General features: G+C 37.0%; 2 protein-coding genes and 1 long non-coding RNA gene across 3 annotated transcripts in view; 1 reads left to right on the top strand and 2 right to left on the bottom strand.

Annotated features, from left to right (window-relative positions):
* Window positions 1-23,616, bottom strand: part of LOC126587467 (TMV resistance protein N-like) — a 51,933-nt gene that overhangs the window by 27,877 nt on the left and 440 nt on the right. Inside the window, exons 2-5 of the mRNA XM_050252550.1 lie at window positions 23,008-23,569; window positions 21,778-22,906; window positions 21,400-21,675; window positions 19,996-20,551 (exon numbers count right to left, since the gene is read on the bottom strand). Of these exons, the coding sequence (XP_050108507.1) occupies window positions 19,996-20,551; window positions 21,400-21,675; window positions 21,778-22,906; window positions 23,008-23,525 (2,479 nt within the window). The 5' untranslated portion in view covers window positions 23,526-23,569. The remainder of the gene's footprint in view (window positions 1-19,995; window positions 20,552-21,399; window positions 21,676-21,777; window positions 22,907-23,007; window positions 23,570-23,616) is intronic.
* On the top strand, window positions 7,173-8,134 carry LOC126587474 (uncharacterized). Its single transcript, XR_007611080.1, has 3 exons — window positions 7,173-7,726; window positions 7,875-7,920; window positions 8,102-8,134. It is a non-coding gene; the product is annotated as an uncharacterized LOC126587474 (long non-coding RNA).
* LOC126587471 (uncharacterized) lies at window positions 11,332-14,863 on the bottom strand. Its single transcript, XM_050252555.1, has 2 exons — window positions 14,788-14,863; window positions 11,332-14,318 (listed from the first exon to the last, which is right to left on the bottom strand). Exon 2 carries the CDS (start codon window positions 13,259-13,261, stop codon window positions 12,611-12,613), a length of 651 nt encoding a protein of 216 aa, XP_050108512.1. The 5' UTR covers window positions 13,262-14,318; window positions 14,788-14,863; the 3' UTR covers window positions 11,332-12,610.

The following is a 23,616-nucleotide window of genomic DNA, read 5'->3' as shown; positions in this document are numbered from 1 at the left end:
GATCAAGCCATTCGTAGTTCATTATTCACTACACTCGAACATTCATCACATAAGTTGTTATGTCCCAACAATATACCACAATGCATATCAGCAATATTTCAAAGAACAAACGACGAAGCACAATCATACTCTCTAGCCATATTTATCAACAAGTCTAATCATAACAATCACAATGATATCCAACATAACAATCCCACATGACGATTAACATTTCCTCTTCATCCATCACATAAATCATCATGTCTCCCACATAAAATCACAATTCATAGCGTGTAACATATTAAAGAATTAACAATGCACAATATTATTCTCTAGAAACATTGATCAACTAAAATAATCATAATAACAACACTCATATCCAGCGTCATTCCATAATCCCGTCAATTAATCAATTCATGAATCAAAGATGCACAATCTTAGCATTTAATTACGTTAATCAAACAATGCGATAACAAAACATTTCACGAATTTAACCAAGGAACTCTATATAATTCTCCACTTGGTTTATGAATAATAACATGGTAATTCTAATTTGTATTCACAAGATCTATTATAGGTAATTCTCATTTACTCGAATTTAGGATTCTCAGATAACCTTGCAGAAATGAACAAGAGCAAGGATTTCAGACCACACAACGGAATCCAACAACATCGGTTTCCGGACCACTCAACGGAACCAAATATCAAGCGGTGTCTCGTAATCTACCCAGACCTGTCACATGTAAAATCAATGCCTACATCAAGGAGATGGCACACTGGGCAAATCAAATGCTCGGATAAGCTGCAAAGCTTGGGCAAGTGATAAGAATACAAGTATGTGATATTCAATAAAAAGGAAGACCATCGATCATAGTTTATAAATCTCAAATATAAGTTCGTAATTATGTAAACATAGTCAAGTCTCTAAAAATTCCGAAGAAGTCACCAGATGTCTAACGGCTTTTTCAATTCAAACCACAAAGGTTCTCAAATCTACCGTTCATAAATACACCAAAATCTAGGGCAAGAGGGATGCAGTTTGGTCGAAGCCTGCATAAGTAACCAAACGGGAAGTGGCCCCCCAAAGCGGATTAACCAAGCAGAGCCACCCCTGAGAAAGTAACCAAGTAGGCAGTGACCCCCCAACGCGGATTAACCAAGCAGTGTCACTCCTACAGCTGTTAGGAAGTGATCACCCAACGTGGATTAACCAAGTATGATCACTCCTAAGCATACATGGCTATAAGGATCACCCAACGCGGATTAACCAAGCGCGATCCATATATAGTATGGTCCCCCAACGCGGATTAACCAAGCAGGACCCCTAGTAACCCCTAACGTGGATTAACCAAGTAGGGTCAAGATAATCAAGTGGGTAGTGACTCCCCAACGCGGATTAACCAAGCAGAGTCACACCTACAGAACTGTTAGGCAGTTATCACCCAATGCGGATTAACCAAGCATGATCACCCCTAAATATAAATGTCCATAAGATCACCCAACGCGGATTAACCAAGCACGATCCATAAATAGTATGGTCCCCCAACGCGGATTAACCAAGCAGGACCATCCATGTACCACTGCTACATGGTGCAGTTAGATCAACACACAACCACTTACTCTTATCTTATCTGCTATGATTTACATCGTAATCACTTGCATTATCAACTTCTCATAAGATTCTGGGTTCACATCGTCATAAAAACAATCATACACATCATACTAACCATACATATCTAACCACATTTCATAAACGCTTCCAAGCTACAATCGATTCACGAATTAATAAACATAGATCGATGCTAAAAATAAAAATAACAATTCAATAGAAAGCACATTTAATAAACAAGTATAACTCAATATGGTATCACTAATACATATATCGAGACACACGTAAATTGGGAACGACATGTCATCGTGATGAGCCAACTAAGCTCTATTAAGCCTCAACAACAAACTAGAGATAAACGACACTCTAGAGTAGAGCATGTTGACTAGAACGTCAACCGTTGATAAGGCAGGTCCATTAAGGTCCACAATCTAAGGTTATTCAATCCGGAAGATCCGCACATCGAATTTCTGATCCGTAAGTTTTCAAAGTCCAACAACTGATAACTAGGGTGCTCACAAAATTGTACGATGATCCAACGATCGGATTGTCGTCAATTACACAAACAAGTGGTGGTCCAATTTGATCACCACACCAAACAATTGAATTTCGGGAAACCGAGCTAGACATAGGTTCATAGGGTCACTATAAGGTATTTGGTACTTAGACAACACTCATGGACGGTCTCACGCATAGCCACACGCGGTGGTAGCCAAGGTGGGGGGGGTTTAGAAACCCTGAATTTTCAACATTAACTAAATGAGCTCAAATTTACGTGATAGCTAGAGCTCAACAAGGGAAACACTTTTTACAACTAGGCCGACGTTAAATTCTAACCGAAAACCGTCCAAATTCACCGAAGAATACCGGATTTCTAGGGTTCTAAACACCCAACTCTAAAATGAATACGAAAGCACACACTAAGCATACCAACTTGAAGATTATGAAGAGTAGATGAAGTTTCATACCTCACTCGAAGGAAATGGTTGCCGGAATCACCGGAAAAATGATAAAACCGCCGGCAAAGTCGTGAGCTTTGTGGCTTCGAACTGCAAAGATGGAAAAGAAAATGGGAAATCTAACACTACCGAGATGTAGGGTTCGTCAAGAGCTTTCCATGGACACCAAGATAACCCAAAAGGAGTTCGGATGAAGGAGATACAAACGGGTCAAGTTTGTGGGTTAACGGGTCCAATTTAGTCCCTCCCCATTTTTTTCATAAACCTCCCCCCTTTTCTGGAGGTTTCACTCCAATTATAGCATTTTGGTAAAATTACCAAAATGCCACCAACATCAAATGACTCTAACTTCTTCGTTCTAACTCGGAATTAAGATCCGTTTACGCCTACGCGCTCATGGAATTGAACTCTACCTAACCAACTCAAGAGTTGACCGAAAAGGTCGAGAAAATTAGAAATGACTAAGGTACCCCTTACTTCATTTTTTCTCAAAATTGGAGAATTAACGAACTAGTTTCAATTAAATCTCCGAAATACGTCAAGAATAAAATAAAATACTAATTTTGGGACGGGATATCACAACGACGACGACGACAATGGCAGTCACAAACAAACAGGCGGCGGAGGAAGAAGAAGAAGTAGCAGCAAATCGAGAACCCCATTTCTCTTATTCCTCCCAACCAAAGAGATTGTCACTGACACTTACAGACTTGCCACCATAGCCCAAGACATGGTCATGAACTTGCATCCAACCCCTTCTCTCTCCCACATCATTCTCTCCTTCCCGCCTCCGCCGCCGTCCTCCTCCTCATCTCCCTCTACAACATTGCCGTCCTCATTTCAATCGTCGTGGTCCTTATCGTCACTGTCGTCAACTTCTTTACCCGACGACGCGGTTCCCCTCCCCATCCCATGTCTCTCCGCCACCCCAATTTCCCATCTTCGCTCATTTATCAAGCTCTTTAAAGGCCTTTTCAAGATGGTTTTTGTGCGCTCCGATTGCAAACCACTACAAGAAAAATGAGCTTTGGGTACAAAACAAAGGGCATAATTGAGAATTTTGTGTTAGTTTGACCACCAAAAAGCTTAAACAATTCTCATTCCATAGAGGGCACCATCTATTGTGCCCAATGTTAAAAAAAGCAGACACAAAACAGTAATGGGCACGGAAACCGTGTCGAGTGGGGTCAGATGACAACTTTTTTTACTGAAAATAGGCACAAAAAACATTTTGTGTCTATAAAAATTATTTGTCAGAGGCACTATATGTTCTCTCTCATTTGTCTTTACCTCCTCTAGCACACCAATAATTAAAATTTATAAAATTGTGATAAATAATGGTATGGAGCTGTTTATTACCGTGCAATATTTTAGCCTCAAAATAAGTTAGCAATAATGTTGTTCAAATTCGTTTTTCGCGAGAGCCGAACCTCAGATCTCTCACTTACAAGTAAAGAAGAATACCACTACACCGTAGTACTAAGTGGCGTGTTTTAGATTTACAAAGGATCATTCCAGGTGCAATGAATGTTTGTTAGATTCGTATCTTTTTGAACTGCTTTTTAGATTGTTATCTTCCTGCAGGTTTGTTTTTTATACTTGGTGATATGGTTTTCGGTTTTATAGTAAGTGTTTTTTTTTTTACTGTATTAAAAGTCCTACCTGCAGTGACACATAACCAATAATTGTGCCCTTGGGGTCGGTCTCTGTGCAAAAGTTAGTTGGTCTTCGGATAGACAAATGAGTTAATAATTGTAGATTCCTTTTTATGACACTAATGATAGAAATTGTGTCCACTAAATATTAATAAATAATAAATCACTCTACTTCTCATTGGGTCTTCAAATAGAGAATATATCTTAATAATTATAAATTCTTTTTTTCTGATACAAATGTTAGAAATTGTGTCCAGTAAATATTAATAAATAATAAATACTCTGTAGCAAAAGAATATGTTGGCACAATTATGGATTTGTGCCTTTATTCTAGTATAAAACGTCCACACACTCCCTTACTAATTTGTATATGGAAATTTAGAAGGTTGCTTCATACACTTGTGTTTCTTTTGAATTTGATCAAGTTCTACATCATTGATAATGGCGGACATGCGACGTTGTGGAGTTAGAATTGGAACCGAATCTCCAGCATCACATTCGTCTATTGCTTCCAACATTACAACAACAAATTTCACAACGAATCCTCCAGCTCAACGTCCACGACAACCTGTTAATGCCGGGCGCATACCTCGTTCTATTGATAATCAATACATTCTTACTACTGTTGTTGATGGTCGCCTTGGCAACACATTACCCTTCAATAATGGATGCATACGCGCACCTCAAGGATGTGTATTGCCAGCATGGGCAAACCCTAGTAGGACATAACAATACCCTGTCAATTTGGTTTCTGCTGAAACAACAACTGAAGAGTCTACCAGTTATGTCGTTATTATTGAAGAACCACGCACTTATCAAGCACAAATTCGTCCTAGAGGTCTGTCTCTCCCACATATGAGCTCACGAAATATGCAGAATGTTACCGTTGAGATTTTAAGCAGCGATGACGAGGACAATTAATATATTTTGTATTATGTTATATTTCACTGGTGTGTGAAAATATAATTATCTTATGCTATGCTAGACTCTTCTTGGGTCCTTTTATCAACTTATGTAGTATTACAATATAATAATGTTTTCTTTCTAATTATGTTTCCCGATTCATACAGAAAAGAAAAAAGAAAAGAAAAATGAAAAGAAAAAAGAAAAAAATAATAAAAGAACAACACAAGCCTTTTATCATGCTAAACACAATAAACCTTCGATAGAGCTTCAAAATTAAAACAAAATTGGACTATAACTAATAATGGCTTTGTGAAATCCCGTCCCCGGAATTTCACTATTAATTACATATCTCATTATTTAAATTCGTATTTCACGTGTACGTTATTTTCATTAGTTAATTTTAATTCCATTGATTTTTGGAATTAAAACGAATAACTATCGGGTTTGAATTTTCGTAATCAATCTTTAAAATTCGTTGACCTTTCGAGTTCACAATTGATGTTTTCAAATAGATCTCGAGACCACAAACGCATTGACGAAAACCGTTTGCGAGTCTGGATTATGACGGTATAGTTACGAACATTTGAAGTCGTTTCACTAAACTATAGATTTAAATGAATATAAACTCCCACCTTGTGGGAAAGAGGCCATTCAGGCCAAAGGGAAAGAACCAATCAGTTAAATGGTGGAGGACCAATCAGAATTTAGGGGGGAGGTTGAGCAACCAATCAGAAATCAGGAAGAAAAAAAAAATTACTATGCGAATCGATGCTCGAGTTGTGCTTTGCCATATCCCGGAGGCGGGGTATGATAGACGTACGGATACTTGATGACGTCATGTTTCGATCCAGGACGTATGTCGGGATCGGGGAGTGACAAGCTTATAAAATTGGATTTATATTAAGTTTCCCCTTCTCCAAATTGGACTTCTCCCTCTATTTTATGGGCAAGTTTGGGTTTCCCACCACCAAATTCAAAAACTTGGGTTTCCACCACCGCATTACACAATTGTGCCCACTAACTGTTATAATAATAATTGTGTCCACTAACTCTTATAATCAGGGCCGGCCCAGGCCCAGTGCGGGCAGGGCGACCGTCCAGGGCCCAAAAAAATTAGGGGCACCAAAATTTTTAGGGTGGTATATTTATATATGTTTCTATAAGAGTATAAATTTATAAAATTTGGTTCAAAGACACAGAAATTTAACTAGAAGTGGTGGTTTGTCATTTGAAAATGATAAGGAGGTCTTGGGTTCAAAACACCATGTGTGCTTATTTACTTTCCATGTTTTACAAATTTCTTTTTATAAGAGTATAAATTTATAAAATTTGGTTAAAGGATCAAGAAGTTTAATTAGAAACAATGATTTTTGTTGTTTAAAATTAACAAGAGGTCCTAAGTTCGAAATGCTATGTGCATGTTTATTCTTTTCAATTTTTACAAATTTTTGTTCAGTTGTTAATTTATTTTTAGTTACTATCTAGTAGCTATGTGGGTTGTTATTTTTAAATATTCGTTTTAATTCAAGTCTAATCTTAAACAAAGAATAATATGTAGACCAAATTTACAAATTATATGACGTGTCATCAAAATGTTTAATTTAGTGCCCATTCATTAATAATACATATCAATTAAAGACTCGAAAACATCATTATTTTTTAGTCCCATATTGAAAAGGTTAGTAAATAAGAAAAAAAACATCTCACGATTTATTCGTAAACACATTCAAAGTTCAGATGGAAAACAAAACTCATCATCTATCTACTTGTAAGCCCGAAGTTTTTTTGTTTCCCTCTCTCAATACAAAATAAATTAGTCTTTCTGTGTTTCTAAATTATTGAGTTTGAAGTGTTTTTCTAAGTATAATTTTTTCGATATCTTATGTGTGAAAATAAATAATTTTCTTACATGAAGTTATGGCACTTTTTTTTACGTCGCCCCGGGCCTTAAAAATCTCTAGACCGGCCCTGCTTATAATAATAATTAAAATTCTACCCTAATTCTATCTCGGGTTCCTTCTATCTCTTTCCCTTTACTTTCTTTTTCCGCTCTACCTCCCCTCAGATTCTTTCTCTCACCTTTGTCTCTCTCTCTCCAACCCTTCTTTCTCTCTCTACCTTCTCCAGACAAATCGTGGAGGCTCTTGAGCTCCATCATCGCCAGAATCCCCTAGCAGAAACCCCCTGCACATGATGGAGGAAGGTTTGGGAAGATCGGGGTCTGGTAGGGAGGGATTAAGGGAGGGGGTGGGTCGGGTTTGGGAAGATCGGTGGATGTAGAGCCTGAATCGGAAATCGCGTTGGGATCTGAGTCCGATAGGAAGGGATCTTGGGAGAGAGGTGCGTCGGGTTAGGAGGTGTTGGTAAGGGAAGGGCAGGTACGAGTCGGAGAGGGAGTGAGGAGTCGTGGTCCTCATCAATATTTTGTCACCGTCGTGGAAACCTTTGAATTCGGAGTCAGCCGCACCTCCATTGCCACCTCAACAAGCTTCCAATTTTGGGTTCGACCTCGATCCTCACCAAGCTCGCAAAATTTCGGTTCTGTCAACCTAATATTGCTCTAAAGCATGCAACAAATGCGCCCATTGTTCCGGTCATACGAGCGTAGAGTTCTTCTGGTTCGTCTTCTTCCCATTTTCTGAAAAAAATGGTTTATGGGTTTTCAATGTTATTGCATATTCCATTCAAATTATGATTTGGGTGTCTCGGATTTTAAATTTTAAATTTTGGCATGGCTTCTGACTCCATATTGTTGGTTGCTCGTAGGTTATGTCCCAGACTCCAAATTTTACAAAGTCGAAGCGATTCTGAGGTGCGGAAACAATTCACTCATCTGTTTGGTTCTTAATTTTGTTTAGGTTGATTGTTTGTAGCTCTGCATGTCTGCTGTGCTTTTTTCTTCTATTACGTTTGTGTGTGGAATACATGAGGTTATGGGTTTTAATATCATCTAACTATTTCTTAATCTTTGCTATGATTATGGGACGAGCTAGGCCCTGGCGAGTTTCGCATGTTTCTTTGGTAAGAACTGTTGAACCTTAAACACAACATACTACATATTAATTGACATTGCATTTTGCATTGGCATAATAAAATTAGGAAAACAACAAATTGATGTTTCAAATTTTGTTGATTGGATAGTAGGAAGAATAGCTCTCTGTTTCTAAGCCTGTGTAGTTATCTAAGCACCATCCCATCTTCTTCTGCAGTTGCCTTTAATCCTTTTTACACACTCAAATCCATTTGCATATATCGAACACATAGTCACGACTGATTTGGATTGGAGTTCAAACACGATAAACATTGAAGGTTAATGAAATTCTAATCTAGAGTGCTATTGATGTCACTGGACCTAAATTTTGATTGCGGTGTGGCCTATTGCGACATGTCAAAAGATCAATTAGTAGTTGTTAGTCGTACCACTATACAATTCATTTATGGAATTTAATGAAAATTATTTGTGATTATTGCTTGGAATTATAGATAAGATTTTGAAAAGTTAATTCCTTTTATTGCTTCTTCTTGTTCATCATTGCGGATGCTCATAAAGGATATAAGGTGATGGGAACAATGTTAGTAATAAAGGGTTAGTTTGTTGACAGACTGCTTGAACTATTGAATAATGTTGTAACTCTCCCCCATATTCTTGATGTTCTTTCCTCTTGTTTTTTCGTGATGCCATACTTCGTTTTTGGGTTCATCAGTAAGTTTCTGCTGAATCTTTGAACCCGTTTTGGTAGTTGGTTGTTGATCCTGCCACCAAATAACTATTGCATTATATTGAGAAGCCAGTGACTTTTGTATGTACATGATGCAATTACTGTCCCACAATTGTTCATTTAGTTGGTGCTTGATGATCTCAATTCTTTGTTTTATGTGCTTTGTTCCAGGCCACATTATGTAAGGGTTATCTATTTTTCTAAATGCAGGTGAGTGATTTGATCAATTGTGGTCTATATGTATTTGTTCCCACATATTTTACTGCCATTCAAGAAGTCTCCAGTCATCGAGAAGGCAGAGGTTGGTCTTTTTCTTTACTGGCATTATAGTTGTGGATTCGTTTGCACTTGGGATCAAATTCTGGCTCTAAAAATATTATATCACTTGATTTGTAATTATTGAGAACAAATTTAATCTCATGGCCAAATGAATTTTGCAGATTATGGATGCAATTATTTCTCATGGTTGCTTCTTGCGAGAATGTAGCGTTCAACACTCCATTGTGGGTGTGCGCTCACGTCTAGAGTCCGGAGTCGAACTTAAGGTGAGCTACCCTTTCTACGCATTGGTAACAACAGGCTACCAGATTCCAATAAGTCAATCATGAAATATTTCAAGCGGCAGTTAGAATGTGCTTGAAAACATAAGCATGCTGGTGTTACGAGCTCTGATCACATTTGGTTATTTTAAATCGATTTTTAGGATACTATGAATTCTCAATGTTGATTGGATGTTTGGGTAGTTAAACATCACTGAAAATATGTGATCCTTTCCCTTTTTCATTTTCCTTTGATTTAGATTTCAGGAAGGTGATTGCATAATCCATTGAGCTGGGAAAAAGGGTAAAATCAGTTATGGGTGGCAATATGTAGGAATGCATGGATACATTGATAGGAAAATCTCATTATTTTGTTGGTCTTTTATCTTTAACACTTGTAAACATGTTCTTTATGAGGAATATTTCTATAGTTTCATTATAGACATTCCATTTATACTATTGGATTGCTTTTTACAGCCGAGGCTGCCATCTTTGATTTTATGAAAATTTTAAATTTTTGTTTTATTTCAAAATTTTACATTTCTATTTTTTTTTAAATAGAACCTACTGGGCACAATTACAAAAATGGTGCAAACATGGATGGAGAAGGTCATTTGACAAGTTTGTCAGAACATAGACACAAAAAGGCCTTTATTTGTGCCTGTGTCTTTGAGCACCAAACAGTGTATTGTGCCCGTTTAGCAACGGTGACGCCCATAGAGGGCATAGATACAAACTTAGTTGCTGCACGGTTGCCATTGGTGTATGGGCAAATATGTTGGTGCCCTTTGACCTCAAATGGCACAAATAATTTATAGTGTGCAGTGCCCAATTTTTTTGTAGTGAACCCAGTGAGGCAAATAACGTTGGCAGTCAAAGCAATTGGAATTGCAGCTCAATGTCGCTGTTTTCGCTGCTCACCGGTGACAGAATTGATACAATGGAAGGGTTTTCCCAGGCTTTGGCGGGACTGGTATGGAAGGGTTCTCCGCGGATTCATGAGAGAATCCGAGTTCCTCCAAACTCTTCATTCCAAACCTAGAAAATAATAGTTTAATAAAATAAAAAGAAAAGAAAATAGTGTAATAAAATAATATTTAATTTGACATACCGGGTGAAGAGCAAAATTTTGAAAGATGTCAAAATGCCACATAGGCTGTCAAATTCAAATTTTATGTTTAAAATTTGACATCTCTTTTAGATATTCTCTTACCTGCACATTTTGAATATACATTAATTTGCTTTCAAATATTCCAACTTGGCAACCATCCAAAATTTCAGATTGTTGACGTCATTAAAGATGAACAAAACTTGTTGGCCTTTTACACAGTGATGAAAAAGTGTTGTGCCCTACATGATTGCGTGTGTTCTCGTTGGTGGTTAATTTAATATTAAACTTACTACCGCTATCTCTCCACTAAAGTTAATAATAAAATGTCAAGGCAATTGATTACTCTCTCACTCTCTCTCTCGGTGGTTCAGTAATCAAAATACCTACTTTGTACACTTAATACATGCTAGAAATACAAGGCCGTTTAATAGGAACATAAATCTTCAAACTTGCAGCCGCATATATGCTTGATGCAGCGTTGGTGACGAGGAGAAAGCTGGTGTTCCAAATGTTAAAGTTGGTGTTTATAGCCCACTTGCATCTCGGACTGCACACTCATTTCAAGCTCAATCGTCTTCTTCATTCCATGAACATTCTTCCACCTCCCAACAGAAGCATTGAATTGCAGCGAAGAAGAAGAACCGATCAATGGGTGGTGAAACTGTCCTAGATAGTACGTAAGCTTCATTCCAAAAGGCAGTAAGCTGCACCAACAATCACAGCAGGACTCAACGTTAGCTTGTAGGTTTACTCGACAAAAGCTAGTTCTTCAGACTCCTCTTAAGCTACAGATTGTTGTTAAGGAAAAATTAGAGTACACAACTCTAACACAAGTGTTGGAGAGACAAAACAAGTAAACAAATTACTTGTATTACACACACACAATATTACAACACTCACAAGAACACAACTTTAGAAGCAATGACACTCACTCACTTTCTAGAGACAAACTCTAGATCACTCACACTCCTACAAGACTATTCTTGCTTCTCACTCTCACTTGGTTGCCTACTACTACTTCTTGACTTCTTGGTTGGTTGATAACACACATACATACATATTTATAGTGAGCTTTGTTGACTTACTAAGTCGGTTAACATGGCTTAAATTCATCCTAGCCATAACCTATAATTATTCTAGATTATTCTAGCCTAAGTCAACCGACTTGGCTTTTTCAAATTGATGCTACTTTGCTAGAGTTTTCTAGCTTTACACTTCACCGACAATAGCTTGCTAGAATTGTCTAGCATGCACCGACCACCTTAATATTACTTGCTAGAATCTTCTAGAATCCACACACTAATTAGGCTGGTGTTGATCTTCAACACTCCCCCTGAACACCAGCTCATTCTTTTCTTCTCGCGAAGTCGACACTTTATCTTGAACACCCATTTGCATGATATGGGTTTCACATCTCTTGGCCTTGCCACTAGATCCCAAGTTTGATATTTCTTTAACGCAGTGTCCTCTTGTCCTTGCTTTACGCTATTCCAAATTCTGTGATGCTTCTTTGCGCATCTCAGCTTCAACTGCTTCTTCTACTATAGCTGCGTCGACGTATATGGGATTTGGCTTCGGTATTCCCGTTGACCTCCTTAGTTGTGATTGTGGAGTTGATACTTCCACTTCACTAGGTCTTTCTTCTTCTAGTTGTTGATACACACCAGTTTGCCAAGGACTCTTAGGTACTTCTTGCTTGACATCGTCACCATCAAGCAATTCCTCGAGCTCATCTAGACTCAATTGGACTTGGGCAGCTTGGTCTCCCATTTTCTCCTGCAACGTATCTTTAATCTCTCTCGAGTCAGGCAACATTTCATTTTCTAAGCACCACTAAGAAGATGTTTCAGCATGCCATTCTTCCTCCATAGCTAGATATGACACGGCGTCCCAATCATCTTCACTTTTCTTCTCTGAGTTTGCGACGTTACTTTCTGCAGGCTTTTTGATCTAGCAATCCTTCGCCATGTGACCCTTCTTACCACAATTGTAGCATTTGCCCTCAAATCTTTTATTATTCTGGGACTGACCACAGTTGCCTTGATATTTCGGAGCTCCTCTTAGCTGAGAACTCCCTCCTACTAGATGGCCTTTTTCCCTGTCACCACTTCTTTTAGATCCACCACCAACACGCTACTTGAAGCTGCCTTTACTTTTGGTGTAAAGCGCTTCCTCTTCACCTTTTAACAAGACCCCTCCCATTTGCTTTGCCAAAGCTTCTTGATCGGCAAGCAAATTCTCAAACTCAACAAGTGATGGTTGGGTCGGCCATCCTTGTACAGCGGCAACGAAGCCTCGATATTTGGGTCTCAATCCATGGATAATTATTCTTTTTATCCTGAATTCTACAATGGCAGCACTAGGATCTAACTCAGAAATTTCACGGCAAATAGACTTTACCTTGTGGAAATATTCGGCAATCGTCATGTCTCGTTGGGCCACCGATAACAACTCGTTCTCGAGAAGCTGCAGTCTTGTATCATTCCTTTTTGAAAAGAATGTGGCGAAGGTATCCCACGCTTCTTTTGGTGTCTTAGCCTTACGTATGTGCTCTAACATGTCATCTTCAACTGTGGTTTTTAAGGCAAACATAACCTTACCTGCCTTGATCTTCCACTTCCGCAAAGTGTCGTTGGTGTCTTCTTCCGGCTGTGTAACTTCATTACCGCCGACGACATCCCAAAGATCTTGGCCTTGTAGGTAAGACTCCATACATGTTGCCCATGTATTGTAATTTTTGTTATTAAGCTTCTTGATTCCTCCAACAACTTGAAGATCTCCCATTGTGTCGGCAGAGCTTCGATAAGCCGAACAAGATTAGTCAACAATCTTGTGAAGTACTAAACTTCTCATGATTCTCGAAAGCTTCACTAGAGACGGTCCTTGATCATACCGCTCTGATGCCAATTGTTGGGGGAAAATTTAGAGTACACAACTCTAACACAAGTGTTGGAGAGACAAAACAAGTAAACAAATTACTTGTATTACACACACACACACAATATTACAACACTCACAAGAACACAACTTTAGAAGCAATGACACTCACTCACTTTCTAGAGACAAACTCTAGATCACTCACACTCCTACAAGACTATTCTTGCTTCTCACTCTCACTTGGTTGCCTACTACTACTTCTTGATTTCTTGGTTGGTTGATAACACACATACATACATATTTATAGTGAGCTTTGCCGACTTACTAAGTCGGTTAACATGGCTCAAATTCATCCTAGCCATAACCTATAATTATTCTAGATTATTCTAGCCTAAGTCAACCGACTTGGCTTTTTCAAATTGATGCTACTTTGCTAGAGTTTTCTAGTTTAACACTTCACCGACAATAGCTTGCTAGAATTGTCTAGCATGCACCGACCACCTTAATATTACTTGCTAGAATTTTCTAGAATCCACACACTAATTGGGCTGGTGTTGATCTTCAACAATTGTGTGTACTAGGGAGGACTGACGAAAACAGTCACCACATATGAAGCAACCATCGGATATAACGTACAAGAAATTATCGGGTTACATACATATAAACTTTATGCAATGAATATAAAGAAAGAACAGGAAAGTGAAAGGGGTTTACAATCATACGGAATTTCAAAGACGGAAGACGAAATTCTGAACTGAGGAGCCAATTTTGAACAAAACTAATTTTCTTCTGCAATGGAGACAGGAAGCTAAAAGTTTCAACAATGATGAATATAAGATAACATATGGAAGAAGAGCATACAAATTGAAATTAATTGACAAGAAAAATTCTACAGTATTTATTTGTTTTACTTGCAAATATCTATGCTAATCCTCCACTGCCTCCTTAATCATGCTTGCTCCCACTACAAAGACCAAAGAAGAAATCAAACTATTAGAGTACAAGGAGCCAAAGAAGTGACAAACAAAACAGCCGCCAACATAAAATACAGACTAGCAACTCTCCAGAACTGCTTGAAACGCATTTTTGGAAGAACAGTCACATCCCGTCACGTCCACTAACAACGAGCAAGAACGAGGGGAGAGAATGACCGAAAACAAACCTAAATTGTGGATGTCGATAGTACCGAGTTTAGCATAGGGTAGAAGTTTTCTATCTTGGCACCGCATGTTTGAATTCATACTAGAACGGCCAATTTCCCGTAGGATATACTATATATACTACTTCAACTCTGGATTTTTATATTATGTTCTAAAGTAGTAACAGATTGGACAGCTAAAGCCTCAGTTCTCTTGGCTAGTTGCATTAAGGCATGTGCTGCTGTGCAGAAAATTCAGAAACTATACGAAAAGAAAGGGTAACTGAAAACGAACCTGAGGTCCTGGAGGCAGAGAACAAACTTCTTTTGGAAAATTAAAACATCTAGTTTTCGATGTATTCTACTTCTTTCTGTTTGCACAAGATCGGAGGTAAGAAATAATTAGTATCCATTATCACTTTGGCTCAAGTAGCTAGACATGCAGGCTTATTTTTTTTCTTTACAACGGCAGAAACAACCAAACCTTATTCTAAGTCTTCCTTTTAACTCAAAGTATTCTATATCTTTTCTTTCAATGGAAAAAATAAATAGAAGCATTCATGAGATTATGGTTTTATCACACGCTAAATTGTATTCTTAGTGCAGTTTTTAGACAGTTTGTTATATGACCCTCACCAATTTGACCTGCTAACTGTATCAAACGTAATATACAATATCTGGACTTGATGCCACTCAGTACTACGGTCTGATGGTATTGTAGGAGTTTTCAATCAAGGATCTAAACAAATTAAATACAAGGAACTACAATTAACATCACAATCAAATACAGGATTGACTCCATAGAAACAATCTGTAAAACTTACTTGATGAATTCATAGTAAATGGTTCTTGAATTAGCCTTCTCCTCTTTGCAATTGGTGTTCAGTTTCAATAGGGAAAACTTCTTACTGAACGTGATTGTGAGAGGAGAGACCAAATCCATATATATCCAACTATTGATAGTTTCCTCCTATTAAGGAAAACTGTCATCCCATATTGTGAGTGGCTTTTTTTTTTGGTCAAATATAATGTGAGTGGCTTAAACCACTCTCTCAGAGTTCTATTCCCAATAAATTTTGATATAAATAATTATATTAATTATCTCCTAATACATGTATAATTCTATTTCTTATTTAATATAATACAGATGAAATGATGTGGCAAACTCACACACATGGCAAAATCTTACAGGTATTCCCTTCAAAGTGAAGAGGTCTTAGGTTCGAATCTCGTGGATGGCGAATTCGATACCAAATTAGGTTGTCCATTGTGTGGCTTAACCGAACTCTTATTCCCCTTAGTGTAAAAATATCTGTGTGCTCAAAAAAAAATATTTGGACTTGATTGAGGAATAACAGAAAACATATAAGCACAAAAAGATACCTACCAAATTCCAACCATGTTTAAAATGGTTCAGTTAGGCCTCTGCAGCTGAAGTTTCATTCAGAAAATGACCAAGGCAAAATTAACCCAGTACAATAAATTTCTTGTAATCCTGCACGTAAATAAATATTCATTTTTTAGTTGCATCTTAGCCTCGCCATTAAGAATCTCTTTCAGTTTGAGTCCAAAATTATCAGTATCCACAATAAAGAAATGATTCACAAACACAACATTGTTAAAGAATATCCTGCATTTATATAAAGAACGATGTAGATACAGCTTCCTTATCGGTTTTCAGATATCATGATCGGCACTGCTCAAGCACTTACTTTTACTTCTATCTCTGAAGCTACTTATTTGTTCATAGCATAATAAGTTTTGCTTCAATTCGGCTGATGCTGAAACTGTCACAATATATTTTGTTTCCCAATCTTACATCCACATATATATTAATATCATTGCACGTCAACGCCATGATGTACTTTACAATTATATGTGAAATCCTAAAAGAAAAACATCTCATGTACGCAAGGCCATTCGACAAAAACTAGTCCAATTAGCTTGTATTACAGTATAACGATATTACAACATTTTCTGCACAAACTAAGTATAAACAAAATGTCAAGAGACTTAACTATCCACACACTATGATTTTGCATCTGTTTTGGTTGAATCTCACGCATAGATGAGAGACACACATTATTTAACGTATATACATATGCGGGATCTAAGTAATCATTGATTGTATTTAAACAAACATGTTTTATTCAAGTGCATATAAATATATAGAAAACGAGATTTTAATCTTCTTTTTTTTCACCTAAGATTTTAATTCTTAAATAAGATAAAGTTTAGAAAAATATCTTGTACGAGATTAAAAATGATTTTAGTTCCTAGACTCTATTAAATGTCAACATATGCATTCAATGTCTTTTTTATTTTTAATTTTTAATTTTATGGTGTCCATGAATTAAATTTTATGAAAAATATTTTTAAATTTTAATACTCATTTGAATTCAAATAAATTAGCTTTTATTTGTTAACATTTTGCATCACCAATTTATGGTAAGTATCTTATATAAGAAAATCTAGAGACTTTTCGGTACACTTATATTTTTGCATATATGTGCCACTAATTTATTACAATCTATTTGGGTACATACATTTAGTACAATCTATTAATAATAAAACTCAAATTTATCAATAAACCCAAACACTATAATTAAACCCTACGATCATTATTTGTTTATCCTACGTTCATTTTGGCTAAAACCCTAATAGCGCTCATAGAGAAAAATAAGTTTTTTATTGATGGACGGTGATTTTGAAGTTTTGAATCCTCCAAGTTTTATAATAACTAATGTATCTATATTTATGTATTTGAATTGTGTACATTGGCAAATTTGAATTCAAGTATCCCTTCTCTCACTCTTAATCCACAACCACACAACAAGTTCATCCCGCTGCCTCTGTGTCCCATCACCACGAACTTTGGCCATTTGTATCCCCATTTCATTTCTTCACCCTCATCTTTCACACCTATTCACACACCCAAAAAAAAAAAAAAAAACCCAATTCCAAAAGTCAGATTCCTCTTGCTTTTTTGTTTTTGGAATTCCAAGTAATTAATTATGGCAAATGCCGAGACCTTGAACCAACCATAGAGAATGTACGGCCAATGCGGCAGCATTTTGTATGACTTGATCGAGGTTTGGAACATCAAAGACATGAACGGCCTTGAGAGCCATTGATTTTTATCTTGCAAATTTGCAGACTTGCAAAAATGCAAACTATGGGAATTCAAGAAAAATGAGGACACTAAGAAAAATTGGCACTCGATTTTGAAGAACACTGCCTGCTGCGGCAGCTTTTGAGTTAAAAATCAAATGGATGTAAAAATAAATCCACATATTGAATTGGGTTTATGGGGTATATTAGGTATTAAATTTGGGTTTAAAGAGATATTAATAGTTTAGTTAAAAATCAAATGGGTGCAAAGAGTAAGTTGGGTGTTAGATGGGTTTAAATAAAATTTCCCTTCAATCTTTGCTTGGCATTTTATGGGATATTCAAGGAGCATTTAGATGGAGGGTAATACATCCGTTTTTTACATGCCGTTTAATTTTGTAGAATACACATGATAATGCCTCCTTTCACATAGTATGAACCAAAATATATAACCCAAGATATTTTTTTTTTTGAAATGTTAATGTACTTATGGAAATGTTTTTGTAATTTTTTAGATTGAGGAGGAGGAACAGAGGCTAAAGTACCTCCAAACCGTAAACCCTAAACCTCTACGCTTTGCTTCCACACAATATGTTTGAGGACAACTTTACATCTTAATTTCTGCTTTTCTTTGATTTCTGGAAGTTTGAGGGTTGGGTATTAAAAAATGCAAGCTTTTGCATAAGTAAAATATATTTTACTTCTAGCTTTTTGCTCTAATCATCTGGGTACTTTTTGATGATCATCTGTTTTCGGGTTTCGATCTATCGGTGCAAGATTGTATATCGTGCTTTTTGTCTGATTGAATGCTAAAGTTTGTTTTTTTTTTAATTGTTTGGTATTTAGAATTGGATTTATGGGTTGAATTTAGTTTTAGAACTATAATTAAGGTAGATTTATGCTCTGGTCATGCAGGAGTAGATATTTATTGGGTTTCTGTGAAAGGTTGAGTTATAAATGGAGAGTTAAGGCCAAAAGTGTATTGAGCTTGATGATGAATTGCCGACAGATAAGCAGCCAGGTAATTCATTGGAGTTTAGAGCGAGTTCATCCAACTCTTCAGCTCAAACCAATAGGAATCTGTGAACTCCGCACCAGAAACCAATGACTGTGATATGGACACTTGGACACCTATGTGCTAGTTATTGTAAATCAATTTTCACATGAATGTAAATAGTGTTGCATACCGTAGGTATTTAGAATTTTTTGCATGTTTTATACAGTTTTAAAACCCACAGCATTGCGCTGGCACCGTTGCTAGTTAAAATTCTATAGCTCAAAAGAGTTAAAAAGTAATACTAAAATATTATGTTGGTTATGCTGGGATTCAGATAGTGACTTACATGGATTCTGAGTAAACTCTGAGGCATTGAATGGTTGAAAAAAGCATGAAACAATTATTTGTCTTCCTTCTGCCTTTTGCGGGTATGTTCTTTGTCGTCAAAACTACAACTTTGACTTGAAGCTCCCTCTTCACAAGATTCATGTGTTCGCTTCAAGATTTTTAGTGTTCGGTTGAGTTCTTCCAAATCCTTCTTGTACACCAAACGAGCCCCGCACTTCTTCACCACATTCAAGCCTACTTTGGGTTTATTCATTCCGAGTCCATAATAAGTTTCAAATAGAAACTGTTCTTGAAGACATTGTTGGCGAGGCAAATAGAATATCCAAAGGTGTTCAGACACAAGAGGCCTTGTAAAGCACCATGAACTCCGTGCGCTCTGTTTACGGTTGGTCCGAAGTAAACACCGAATCCAGAATCCATCCGTTTTAGGGGCAGCTGGATTTCGGAAGTTCTTCTTTTGTTTTTGAAGAAGACGCAAGTTCTCCTTAGGTTGTGCAAAAACAACACAAAAAGCAATCCCCATCCAGCTGCTACACGATTGCGGAGGTAGCTCCACATCTAGAGCATGTCCCAAAGTTTGATTGTTGAACCACTCGGGAATCCCCTTTCCGGGGCACACAATAGGATGACGACAGATTTTCTGCACAGAAAGAACCATTATGAGAGAGAGAGAGAGAGAGAGAGAGAGAGAGAGAGAGAGAGAGAGAGAGAGTACCTCAGTTGCGTATTTCACGATCCTTGAATATATTGTTTTGATCCAGTCTTCATCTTCCACCAACGTAATGCAATTCAGAGAACTGAAAGCAAAATCATGCAAATTGGATGGATCTGACAACCTTTTCAATGAAGTACAATCACTTACATATACGTATAATTTCCTATTTGACGGAAGATCTGGCAGTTGCTCAAGTCTTTGGCACTCGTTCAAGTAAAGTTTCTCAAGTCGAGAAAGGCATTTGATGCTTGCTGGAAGGGTAACAAAACTGTTTCCACTAAGATCTAACTTTTTTAATGAGGACAAGCAACCAATATCATCGGCGATATCACCTTCACCAAGATCACAATAATGTAGTACTAAGTTCTCCAAACAACGCAAAGGATATAAAGAAGACAACACCAAACCCCAACAAGGCCCATCATCCCTTGCTTTAGCAAGTGGTCCACAAAGCGAAAGAGACTTGAGATTTTTCATATCAACAAACAGCTCTCTTCTGCACTTATTCATACTCAGTCTAGTAAGGCCAACCAGATGTTCAATCGATGAAGGTAATTTCTCAATCGCAGTCCCACGTATAAAAAGCGTGGATAAACATTTCATCTGGTTTGAAAATTCTGGGATATTTTTCATCTTGGAGCATCCAAAAAGATTCAAATACTCAAGAGCATCCATTTCTACTTCACTTGGGAGGCTCTGAATACTTTCACAGTCACGAAGATTCAAAACTTTAAGTTTTTTAAGAACTGCAATGGATGGGTGAATCTCAACTAACTTCGTACAATCCCCAAGATCCAACTCCTCAAGATTTTGAAGACCAGTGAAATCTGGGGTACGGATCAATTTATTTGAGTAGCTCAAATCAATACATTTCAACTTGGGAAAGTTCTGTACGATACATGAAATAATATATAAGCTTCCAAAAACCTTACAATTCAATTTGACATTGAAAAAAGAGTAATGCTATATTTACCACTTATTTATACAATTAATTATACCTTCTCTCTAATATAGGTAAGACCCACTAACGCACGTGAGTCACATCTCTATTAGAGAGATGATACAAATATGTGATAAGAGTAGCAATTTAAAAAAATATATATTTTTTATTAGCATCCCACATATTGTTAAATACACTCCACAAACATTTATTTATTAAATAACTTACATTTTTTTTTTTATAAAATGACTATTTAAGGCCTAATAATAAGATTTTAAAAGAAAAAAAATCTGCAAACATTAAGAAAAATGATATTATCACGAGGCAATCCAATATCATCTAGATAAAACTAAAGGAAGCCAATATGGTGAATAAGAAACCTAATGTTCTGAACCTAATGACACTTTTGCAATCATCCTAATAGACTTTCAAGCCAACTGATCGAAAGACGAAGGAACTAATGCAATCATCCTAATAGACTCTCAAGCCAACTGATTGAAAAAATCTGAAAAAATAAAGGTATTATGCAACTACGCTGCAAGAAAGGAAAATGATCTGTAATTGACAAAAACCCCGAAATCTATCGAAAGTGAAACTCAAATATCCTTAATTGACAAAGAGTATGGGTTGTGAGGGTAGTTTTGGAAAGCAAGTGGGGTGTGGTAAGAAAAAATTTAATTTAAAAATGGATATGGGGTGTATTGAGCACGTGGGGAGTGGTCAACAAAATGTGGCATGTGTATAGAACAATCCATAAAAAAATATGTTAAGTAGCATTCATTCAATATACTCTTACCTCTTTTCCATCCCATAAACGAACAAGTTTGCTATGACGCATTCTTAGTTCGGTAAGGAAACGCAAGTGAAAGCTTGGTGGAAGAGACTTGGAAGGATAATAACTCCAAACCATAATTCTCAAGGAACATGGAAGAAATTTGGGACGTGAAGAAATGATCAAATTGTCGAATTCTAGAAACCTCAATCCATGCATATTAGAGAAGGCTTCACAACTCCAGTGCACCTCTTCTATTTCAGGTAACTGTAAGACTATACCTTCAATAGCTCTTGTTCCCTAATAACCAAGAATGTGGGAAACGTTAATTTAACATTTACGTATATTGCATTAAAAGAAATCATATCTTCTTTTGAACTTGGTATTTACATAACTTCTTACCGTATTGGTCGTGAATATATGGAAAATGTCATCGGGAAGCCACAACCTACTCCGTAGACCGGGCTCTTTAGACTCTTGACCAACAATTGTCCATGCCATTTCTTGTATCAAATCATGCATCCCTATGAAGTACTTGGCCGAATTATCATATTGGACGCGTTTTTCAATAGCTAAGAGAGATTTCTCAATTAGTAGATCTATCATAATACTACTAGAAATTCCAAAAGAATTGTCTAGCATTCGAATAACTTGCTTCATGCACTTCCCTTTGTGGAAACATGCAACATCGAGAAAAACTCTCTTCTCTATGTCCTCTAGTCCGTCATAACTGATTTTGAGTGTACTGAAAATTGTTGGATTAGGAACTGTATGAATATTATCCAACATACTCTTCCATGCATCCTGACCTCTCGTATGCAAAAAAGACCCTAATGTTTTAAGAACTAGTGGAAGGCCTCTAGCATATTTTAGGAAATGCTTTGAGAGTTCCAAAAAGTCTTTCTCGGGTTGTTCTTTCCTAAAGGCATTCAGACTAAAGAGCTCAAGTGCTTCGCAGTCATTCAACCCCCGCATCTTATATGATGTTGCTATACCATGTTGGACTAGCAACCCTTCATTTCTAGTCGTAATCACAATTCTACTTCCCATACCAAACCAGCTTTGGTTTCCAGCCAGTACTTCAAGTTGTTTTAAATCATCCACATCATCAAGTACGAGAAGAACCTTTTTATTGCTTAAGCACTTCTTAATGAAAATGCTTCCCCACTCTTCATCCCAAATTTCTTCAATCTTTTCTTTCAACATCGGAAAAAGAAGTCTTTTTTGAAGGCCAATTAGAGTACGGTTTATTTTAGAAACCTCTCTAACATTGCCAAGAAAGCAATGAACTTCAAAATGATGGAAGATTTTATCATAAACTAGCTTAGCAAGGGTTGTCTTACCTATGCCACCCATCCCCGTTATCCCTATAAAGCGAACATCATTGGCATCATGAGCTAATAGCGAACTTAGTTGCTCTAGCCTAAAATTAACCCCAACAAATTTCTGTGAAGAATCTAACAACGTGAATGTAGCTTGCACTTTCCTCCACACGCTTTGGACGATTTTTTCAATAAGCTCACTTTCACACCTACAAGGTATAAAAATAACCACTAAAAAAAAACATAAACAAAGCATTCAAGTTTACCTCTACTAAGACATGGGAAATTAAAGTTGTTCATGCATGCTTACTTAGACTCCATCGAATGCCACCCAGAAATTTTGGATACTTTTTTCAGAGCTTCTCTCCACTGGGTCACCTTCATTTTGTCTTCGGTACTAATGAACTTTTCTTCATGCTCATCGAAGGCTTTGGCAAAAGACCCCCTCTGATTTCCAACGTCAGATGGATTTGTCTCATAAAAGACCGGCAGAACTGTGTTCCTGGCTTCCATGCATTGAAGAATGGTTGTAAGTTCATTCAAGCACCATTTGGAAGAAGCATAGTTTGGTGAGAGAACAACGATTGCAATATGCGATTCCTTGATCGCACTCGGGAGCTCAAGATGAATACTTGTTCCTCCTTCAAGCTCTCGATCGTCAAAGAAAGTCGTAATTCCTTGGCACTTGCACAATTCATGGTATAAATGAGATACAAAACCCTTGCGGGTGTCTACACCCCTAAAACTCAAAAACACATCATACTTCCATCGAGGAGCGGATTCATTCGAAACAAAAGATGCAGAGGCTCTTTGGGTGCTCAATGCCATCGGAAAAAAAACAGTTGCTATAAACCGAGTACTCCGAACAGTAACTGAATGAAAAAGTAAATAGATAGAAGATTAATGTTTTAAAATTAAA

Source organism: Malus sylvestris, chromosome 10 (assembly GCF_916048215.2).
Source record: "Malus sylvestris chromosome 10, drMalSylv7.2, whole genome shotgun sequence".
NCBI lineage: Eukaryota > Viridiplantae > Streptophyta > Magnoliopsida > Rosales > Rosaceae > Malus > Malus sylvestris.
The sequence above is the reverse complement of the archived record's forward strand: the minus strand, read 5'-3'. Positions and strand labels throughout refer to the sequence as shown.